At 35.6% G+C, this 10235-nt stretch overlaps 1 protein-coding gene across 1 annotated transcript; it reads left to right on the top strand.

The window, feature by feature from the left end:
- Nucleotides 1-31: 31 nt before the first annotated feature.
- LOC123663868 (pseudouridine-5'-phosphatase-like) lies at nucleotides 32-10091 on the top strand. Its single transcript, XM_045598513.1, has 4 exons — nucleotides 32-555; nucleotides 8056-8274; nucleotides 9432-9664; nucleotides 9735-10091. The coding sequence occupies exons 1-4, from the start codon at nucleotides 501-503 to the stop codon at nucleotides 9924-9926; spliced, it is 699 nt and encodes a 232-aa protein (XP_045454469.1). The 5' UTR covers nucleotides 32-500; the 3' UTR covers nucleotides 9927-10091.
- Nucleotides 10092-10235: the final 144 nt, after the last annotated feature.

Below are 10235 nucleotides of genomic sequence, written 5' to 3'. Positions count from 1 at the left end.
CAAAGTTGCCAGTAAACAAAATTTTATTACGTATTTAGTATTTTAGTGTGTATTGTCACTTCAGTTTAGTAGTTTAGCTTTAGCTTTACAAATTAAAACTTTTTCGATTTGTTTTTCTACGGCGTACGGAATTGCACTTTTTGCCCTATAAAGGCGTTCGAAACGACGGTTACAATTTTTTTATATAAAATTTAATTTACATTAGTGCAGTTATTTGAAAATTTGTTTTGTTTAATTTCTTGAAATGGATAAATATCGGTGATATTATAAAAATTATGTGTATATAATATTGTACAATATGTAATGGATTGTTATAAAAGAATTTTGTGATTTCATAAACTTTTTATTTATTTGCTTTGTAGATAAGATATTAGATAACGGATTGAACGAAAATGACATAGGTACTTCATATTTTAACTATTTAAGGTGACATAACTTGTAATCCAACTCTTAATTATTTAAAGGTCGTGGACAAGTGCTACTGTGCTATTGTAGAAAAAATGTCTTACAAACCGGTTACACACGTATTATTTGATATGGATGGATTAATACTGAGTTAGTATACATGATTTTTTTAATATTTAGATTTAAACGTATATATAGAGGAATTATTACATTTTTGTCATAATCAGGACAAAGATATTTTATATCAATATTAAATTATTGCAATAATTGTCTTTTGTTTTTTTTTTGTTTTTTAATATATAAATATTAAGGACACTACAACAATACACACTACAACTTAATGCTTGTGTTTTTTTTTTCGATAAACATATTTATACTCGTAAATAATACATATATAAATATATAAATAAATATTTTTATTACACCCAGACTCGGGGTGGGAATCGAACCCACAAATCTCGGAGAACAAAGCAGGGGAAAGCACTGCAAACTGCGCCAAGTAGATTGTCACATATATTGTATGTGTTTTTGTTGAAGATTTTGTATCTATGCTCTACACCGGATATTGTAATTGGCTTTGGTATGACTGTAGTCGTGTTGACGTATAATCTATTGTTAACTTCACTTCCGTTCTTCATCTTGAATCGTTCCATCTGCTTGTGCTTGTGACAAATTGTTAAATTAATTGTATTATTGTATTCTACTTTTATAATCCGACAGTGTAATGCAGTGATGGTTTATTAAAATAAAACTCACATTTCATTACAAATTATATTTGTTATTATTTCGTGCTGCTACTCTCTTCTCTACGATCGCCACAACGCAACCTAACTTTGCTAACAGGTTATGGGCCCAGGCCCGAGGAATAGAGAGTTTTGCGCACGAACAAAATGGCCGAATCAAATGTGAGTACAATTCATCATATCGAAAAGCTGGCGGGGTGCTCCAATTATTCTAGCTGGAAGTTTGCAATGGAAATGCAATTAACTTTGGAAAATTTGTGGAGTTGTGTAAGCACCGAAGCGGTCACTGATGCTGTAGCTGATAAGAAGGCGTTAGCTCGCATTGTTCTATCGCTTCAACCCGCGCTTTATCAATACGTCAGGCAGTGTAAAACAGCTCATGAGGCTTGGACTAAACTAGCTGCTAGTTTCGAAGACAAAGGACTATATCGTCGCGTTGTCTTACTTCGTCAGTTGCACAGGATCGACTATAATCAATACTCATCGATGTCTGAATACATTGAGGCTATAATGCGCTTAGTACAGCAGCTCTCTGATATAGGAAAGACAATCGAAGATGCTGAGGTGGCAGAGATAATGTTGTCAGGATTGCCCGAACAGTTTGACATAGTCGTATCAAGTCTTGCGGCGGGGTCGATTGCTGGCACATTGACAAGTGAATTAGTGAGGACCAGACTACTACTTGAGGACCATAGGCGTAGCACCGACAAATCTTCATCAGCGTATGTAGTGAAAAATCATACAACACACACAGACAAGAAGATAGTAACCTGCACATATTGTAAACGTCAAGGACATGTAGCCAAACGATGCTTCAAGAGACGGCGTGAGGAAAGTAATAGGGAGAAGGAACACACTCTCTTTGCTGCTGCCTTCGCCGATTCGAGCTCAAGCGAATTCATTATTGATAGCGGAGCTACTGCTCACATGTGTAGGGACTTGAATCTCATGTGTGATATTAAGGATAGGAATTATATTATATCTGTCGCCAATGGGGAAGAGCTTTCAAGTAAAGCAATAGGCAAGATACAAGTAAGTTCAAGTATTAGTTTGTCAAATGTACTTCTGGTGCCTCATCTGTCAAATAATTTAATGTCTGTCAGCCAAATTACTGCCAAAGGTTACACTGTAGTTTTTAAGGATAACTTATGTACTGTATATAATCAGAATACAAAAATCTCAGGCAACCAAATTTTCTCAGCTTGTAAAACAAATGGGCTTTATAAATTTAAAGTTCAGCAAGGTAGGCCCTTACCCCCTGATCATTCCAAGCCCCTTCATCCTAGGCAGGGGACAGTGAGTGTTCACACAGCTGCGTCTGTGCCTAAAAGCTTATGGCATAAGCGCCTTGGTCATCTAAACCACTCGAGTGTAAGTATCCTGGGAGGTGGTGGTCATTGTTCTGGTGTTGTTTTTCAGGAAGACAATTCAATGGAACCTGCCAGCTGTGTCTCTTGCTTGTCAGGCAAGATGCATGAGGCATCTTTTCCTCAAGCTAGTGGAAGACGTGCTGCCAAACCTCTGGAGCTGGTGCACTCGGATGTGGCTGGACCGGTGCAAGTCAGCACTTGGGGCGGAGCCCGCTACTTGTTGACCTTCACTGATGACTGTACGAGGAAGACATTCGGATACCTCATGAAGTCTAAAGATGAAGTAAGTTCCCATTTTGTTTCTTTTAAAGCTATGGTAGAAAAACAGACAGGATTGCTTATTAAGGTATTACGTACTGACAATGGAACCGAGTACTGCAATAATAAATTATCTAATCATCTAAAGAATGAAGGGATCGTTCACCAAACCTCTGTGCCTTATTGCCCTCAGCAGAACGGCGTGGCGGAGCGTGTCAATAGGACAATATTTGATAAAGCACGCGCTATGTTACTGGAATCTGGGTTGTCGAATCGTTTTTGGGGGGAAGCTGTGATGACAGCAATCTATTTAAAAAATAGAAGCCCTACCGCCGTGTTGTCAAACAGAATACCAGAATGCGAATGGACCGGATCTAATATTGATCTTAGTCACTTGCGTACTTTTGGCTGCGTTGCATATGCACATGTTCCTAATCAGAAAAGACAAAAGCTTGATGCCAAGGCAAAGAAATATGTATTTGTAGGATATGGTGATAATTGTAAAGGTTACCGTTTAGTTGACCCAGCGGATCCTCGTAAAGTAACTCATTCAAGGACAGTTACATTTTTAGAAAACGAGTTTGCTGGAAAATATACTAAAGATGAATTTAAAATAGAAAATTATACAAGTACATTGTTTTACAATGATTCACATGTAGATGGTAATGAGATGAGGAATGATTTTTTAAATATTGACATCAATACAAATAATAATATAGTAGATAATGAAATTTTAAGGTCTAATGATGATCCTTCTGTACTTTCAGACGCGGAGAGTACGCCACATGCTTTCTCGCCGCTATCTGACGTCAACTACTGCACCGGAGATGAAGGTGATGAAGATGGTATGCCTGTTGGCACTAACTCTTCTCTGCCGGAATCTACATCTCGAGGAGGAGAGCCGACATTGTCTGTAGGTACAGATGTGTCTTGCTCGCCACGACCAGTGCGTAGTAATAGAGGTAAATTGCCTATTAAATATAAGGATTACGACCTGTCTACTATGATGGCTGATGCTGCTTCGCTAAGTGACCCCATGACATACCACGCGGCAATGAATTCACCCGATAAAGATAAATGGCTTGAAGCTATGAAGAGTGAGTTCAGTGCCATGATCAAAAATGGCGTATGGGAGCTCGTTGATCGCCCGAAAACAGGTAATGTGATCAAGTCTAAATGGGTATATAAGAGAAAACACGACGCCACGGGTAAGTTTGATAAATTCAAAGCCAGATTGGTTGCCCGAGGTTTTACGCAAAAAGAAGGGGTAGATTATTCTGATACTTTTTCTCCTGTAGTCAGGCATTCAACCCTTAGGATTTTGTTTTCTATTGCCACTCAATTTAACCTAGAGATGGATCATTTGGATGTAACTACGGCGTTTCTAAATGGCGACCTTAGCGAAACAATATATATGGAACAGCCAATTGGTTTTAGTAATGGAGACAAAAATAAAGTTTGTTTACTAAAGAAAAGTATATATGGCTTAAAACAGGCTAGTCGTGTGTGGAATATTAAGATACATAATGTTTTAACTAATAACGGCTTTAGCCAGTCAAAATGTGAGCCCTGTATTTATGTAAAAAGATCCAAAAATGAATATGTGATAATAGCTCTATATGTAGATGACTTATATGTGTTCCATAGTGGTTGTATAAAAGGTGTTTTGTCGCTTTTACAGCAGCACTTTGATATAAGACATTTAGGAGAACTAAAGAGCTGTTTAGGGATCAATGTAACAAGAAAGGAAAATGTAATTATTTTAGACCAAGTAGACTACATTAAGCGTCTGTTAAGTAAATTCTGTATGCAGGATTGTAAACCGGTCGCAACACCTTTGCCTGTAAACTTAAAGCTAGAAAAAGCAGATAAATGTTTGGAAGATTCTGTTTATAATTATAGAGAGCTTTTAGGTTCACTTATGTATTTAGCGGTTTGTACGCGACCAGACATTTCATATGCCTGCAGCCAACTAAGTCAGTTTGGTACATGCTTTGATATGAGTCATTGGCGTGCTGCTAAAAGAATATTAAGATATTTGGCGGGAATGACAAATTATGGTCTTCATTTTTATAAGAGTAGTGATTTGTCAATTGATGCATTCACTGATGCAGACTGGGCCAATGATTTATCAGATCGCAAGTCTTATACTGGGTATATCATTAAACTCGGTAGGAATGTCATAAACTGGGAAGCTAGGAAACAGCGTTGTATAGCATTATCTAGTACAGAGGCTGAATACCTAGCTATTTCTGATGTATGTAAGGACATGTTTTGTGAGAAATTTCTTGTCAGAAATTTTAAACAAAACTTTTAATGTTGTAGTATACAATGATAACCAAAGCGCACAAAAATTGTTGCTAATAAAAGAATATTCCCATAGACGAACCAAACACATTGACTTGCGGTATCATTATGTTAAGGACTTAATGCAAAAAGATTTATTCGATGTAAAATACTTACCAACAGAGCGCATGGTAGCAGATATGTTTACAAAACCATTTTGTAGAGAAAAACACCATAGTTTTATTAAAGAATTAAATGTATGTAGTCTAAATTAATAACAGGGATCACACTATATTTGAAATAAATGACATGTATTAATGGTTTGTTGTAAATATAAGTGTATTAAAGATTTATGACTTATAATTATAGAATTGTGATCATGCATTAATGTGTTGCATTGTGAAATGTTATTTTTCTGCATTGTGTAGAGTCTTACTCAGGTGCATATGTTTTTGAATGTGTATTTGTTTTAGCATGATGTAGAGTGTGTTACTGAATATGTTTTGTATTTGTAATACTATATCCCATGTAGAGCCTAAGGAGGAGTGTTGAAGATTTTGTATCTATGCTCTACACCGGATATTGTAATTGGCTTTGGTATGACTGTAGTCGTGTTGACGTATAATCTATTGTTAACTTCACTTCCGTTCTTCATCTTGAATCGTTCCATCTGCTTGTGCTTGTGACAAATTGTTAAATTAATTGTATTATTGTATTCTACTTTTATAATCCGACAGTGTAATGCAGTGATGGTTTATTAAAATAAAACTCACATTTCATTACAAATTATATTTGTTATTATTTCGTGCTGCTACTCTCTTCTCTACGATCGCCACAACGCAACCTAACTTTGCTAACAGTTTTTCTCTTTTTATTGTATTCATGAGTTATTATTTTGTACTGTAAATCACTTTGAGAGTTTTGAACATAAGTTGTTTGAATAAATAACTTATGTAGTCTATTTTGATCAATATAATTTTTTTATAAATGATATAATATTATAATATTATTTATTACTTATGATAAGGAAAATTGCATTGAAAATTGTTTTAATGAATATTATAATTGTATATTTTCAAAATACTATGCAATCACATATCTGTTATTAACTGTATATATATGTTAGTTTTAAACTATGTTACAAGTTGTATTACTTGACGATGTATATTATTACTGTTATGAAACTAGAAGACCGTGCGACCGTGCGATATCTGCGCAGAGACTTATCATTATTATTCCGCTCTTACGAGTGGCAGGGTGATCATTGATAACCTTTTCAAAAAAAAATCTTTGTAATGCTAATATAATTTTTATTTAACGAACAGATCCTGGCCTAGGTTTAAAGTTGTAGTCGTAAAATGAACAAACATACCTACTCTGGTTTTTTATAATAAAGTTTGACTTTAATAAATATAACGACTCGATTTTCTCGATTTAATTTTTTTTTCGATATAACTAGAAATCGGAACCGCTATCGTCAGTTGAATTTACTAACTTTGAATTTACTAATTTTTAATTATCGTCAGTTGAAAATACAAAATATAGCTTTACCATACGTTTCTTTCATTTTTTTTATCCACAAACAAAAAAAAAACAAATTCAATTAAATCGACGAGTAAGTAATACAATGTGGGTAGACGAATAGTGACGACGCGATGGCGCAATGGTCACAACACTAATTTGTGGCTGTTGCGGATTCGATCCCCGCACATGACAAACATTTGTATTGGCCATACATATGTTTGCCGTAGTCTGAGTGTTTGTATAGTCCTTGTGGGTCTCCCCGCCGTGCATCAGAGAGCACGTTAAGCCGTCGGTCCCGGTTGTTATCATGTACACCTGATAGCGATCGTTACTATTCTAGGAAATATATCCGGTAACCCGCATTGGAGCAGCCTGGTGGATTTCTCTCGCATGGGGAAAGAATCCTATACCCAGCAGCGGGACATTACAGGCTGAAGGGTAATTAACATGATAGTATAATTTATATAGTTTCACCTTGACATATTTTTCTCAAAATTTCAAATGTAGGTTTAGGGTACTCGTCTTTTTAGCTTAATACCTTGCCCTGATACATAAATTAAGTAGGTACCCTGGTTCTCAATTCGACTGTATTTTTAATGTGTTAGCTAATAACTTTTTACTGGGTGCACTGATTTTGATGATTCTATTTTAATCGAAAGCTGGCCCTCTTCATGTGACTCCACTTGAAGCGAAGATCTGATGAGTACTTTTTGAGTTATTTCTAATAATGCGCATTTAAATGTAGTATTTGTTTGTGCTGTGTGGCTACGGCACTAAAGAATTTAGCCATCCTCTCTTTTCCCGTGGGTGTCGTAAGAGGCGACCAAGGGATAACAAGGTTCCACAACCACCTTGGAACTTAAGAAGCCGACCGATGGCGGGATAACCATCCAACTGCTGGCTTTGAAATACACAGGCCGAAGACGGGCAGCAGCGTCTTCGGTGCGACAAAGCCAGTACTGCGGTCACCAACCCGCCTGCCCAGCGTGGTGACTATGGGCAAAACACATGAGTTCACGTTATTTTTGGCGTCAACTTGTGGAGGCCTATGTCCAGCAGTGGACTGTACAGGCTGTAATGATTGATGATGATTTGTTTATGTAGTATATATGTATATATTTATTTGTATATATGTATGTGTATGTATATTGTGTGTGTATATGTATATTTACTTCTGTTAATATCATACTGCTTGTTAACTATACGCCAATTCTTTATCAACTGTTTGTACACTTTCCTACCGCTTCTCTTTTTCTTCGCTATGTCCTATGTCCAAAGATTGTCTGGAAGAAATCGCTAAGACCGCCTTTGTACATCTTTCTTTTCATGTATTTATTATTATTATTATTATTATTTAATTGAATATTTATTCGATTACCTACGTTGTATTAGGTACTTGTCGACGACAATTGAAGTCGCTTTTTTTCGTTTTCACAAATTAATATAATCTTAAATTATTTATATTTCAGATACAGAAGACTTTTATATGATAGGATACCAAGAAGTTGCTTCTAGATTCAATAAAAACTTTACTTTCGAGTTGAAATGTAAAATAATGGGTAAACAGACCCATGAATTAGCTAGTTCTGTCATAAATGAGCTCAATTTACCATTGTCGGTAGACGAGTTCATTGTTGAGACAAGAAAGATTTTTGATAAATTATTTTTACAATCGAAAGTAATGCCAGGTAATTATAATATTAAAAATTATTTTCACCTTTGTTTTTTTTTTGAAATTGTTTATAGCGAAGCAATTTTTAGAAACTAGACTTTAAAAGGGATGGAAGAAGGACGGCGGCAACAAAGATAGTTGGGGAACAAATCACGTGGAACAAAGATAGTTGAGGAACAAATCACGTGGAACTCAAATAGCTTAGAACTCAGAAAAGTCTAAAAACAACTGAACTGAACTGTTTATAAGTGTACCACCATCTGCCAAGACAAACGCTCTTTTATAAAAGCTTCATAAGTTAATTCCGGTATGATAAAAACCTGACGGATCGCCATAGGCGCTTTCCGATGCATGACAGAGAATACCAAATGGCACCTATTACCCCGCTTTCTAAAATACATTTACTAAAATTGGATGCCGAAAGATGAAATTAGATTTTCTTTAATAAAAAAATGCACCCGTGAAAAGTTGGACGATTTGCTAGAATACGTACTTTTTTTTTATCACTAAGCAGTTTGAAAACGCGAGTATGCTGTGGTACCATCTGCTATGACGTTAGCGGTGGCGAGGCGGTTTGGTTGCTTATTAAGTGTTTGTATAGATCACATATTAGTTTGGTAATTTATCCTTGTGTTCATTCTACGAGGATTTGATTGTGTTTTTAAGCTTTTAGGATTTACCGCAATTTTTATTTTTGAATTCGCGATATTTCAAAATGTAGAGTTTTTTCTAGTCACCGAAATAGATGGGATCTCAAAATAATAATCACGGTAGGGTCTATTTAAATGAAATTTTTACCGACTCATTTTATGTCGAAGTTTAACTCGAAATAAATGTTTTAAGTTATTTGCTATGTATTTCAAAGAACGACGCCTTAAGACAACGGACATAGCATTGACTAATGACACAGATTAAGCATTAGTTACTACGTAAGCTATTGACTGTTTTGCTGGCTGTTTTATTTAGAAGCAATATTATTGTTATGGCCATAAATACAGATTTTTGCCATGGTCTGGGAGTTTGTGCTTGTGTGGTTCCGGACCCGGAACAGCCGTAAATCCTCTGGGGGTTATACGATTAGTGTGTGGCGTTTATTATTAAAAAAAGAAGTAACAATGCCGTAGTGCATTCTCTTACTACAATTCATCACCAAATTTGTGCAATTTTTTCTAGGTGTTGAGAAACTTCTTCGTCACCTGCATAAACATAAAATCCCAATGGGTCTAGCGACAAGCAGTAGTGAGGAAACGTACAACTTGAAAGTTAAGAATCATCATGATATTTTTGAATTGTTTACGTATAAAACATGGGGATCTTCAGACCCCGACGTGAAAAGAGGAAAACCTTACCCCGATATATTTTTTGTAGCTGCCGCTAAGTTTCCCGATAAACCAAGTCCAGATAAGGTACTTTTTATATCATCGACTTTTTTTTGTTTTTGGTAAGGGTTATTTATTTATTTTTTATTTGTTTTAGTGTTTAGTGTTCGAAGATTCTATAAATGGTGTTAAGGCGGCAGTAGCGGCTGGTATGCAAGTGATAATGGTACCTGACCCACGGCTTAACCGCAAACTTGCATCTGAGGCAACACTTATATTAAGCTCTATGGAGGACTTTCGACCGGAAGTGTTTGGTTTGCCGGCATTTGATGACATAAAGAGTGAATGAAGTAACTGTAGTCGTAGAAGATTTTACACCTGAATAATTAAAAGTTTATGTACCGTGTACGAATTATTACATAATTTGTAATAATTCAATACTTACTCATTACTTACACTTGTAATTACGAAATACAGAAACATATAAAAAAGCGTTTTTTGTTATGGATACTACTTAGTGTATTAAAAATATTTCATTAATGTTTTTAGACTAATGCGAACAGAAGCATATTAAAAAAAACGAGTGTGTTTTATACCACACGACTGAAGTAAAACTTTTTTAGCACCATCTAACTTATATCTCCATCTCAACTTCCGT

Source organism: Melitaea cinxia, chromosome 21, assembly GCF_905220565.1.
Source record: "Melitaea cinxia chromosome 21, ilMelCinx1.1, whole genome shotgun sequence".
NCBI lineage: Eukaryota > Metazoa > Arthropoda > Insecta > Lepidoptera > Nymphalidae > Melitaea > Melitaea cinxia.
This window is presented reverse-complemented; position numbering and strand designations above follow the sequence as displayed.

Bases quoted from the DNA above. Each gene is read 5' to 3' on its own strand.
- LOC123663868 (XM_045598513.1), top strand. From the start codon at position 501: ATGTCTTACAAACCGGTTACACACGTATTATTTGATATGGATGGATTA. The intron at 556-8,055 runs GTTAGTATACAT...TTTATATTTCAG, and splicing joins TATGGATGGATTAATACTGA to ATACAGAAGACTTTTATATG. The intron at 9,665-9,734 runs GTACTTTTTATA...TATTTGTTTTAG, and splicing joins ATAAACCAAGTCCAGATAAG to TGTTTAGTGTTCGAAGATTC.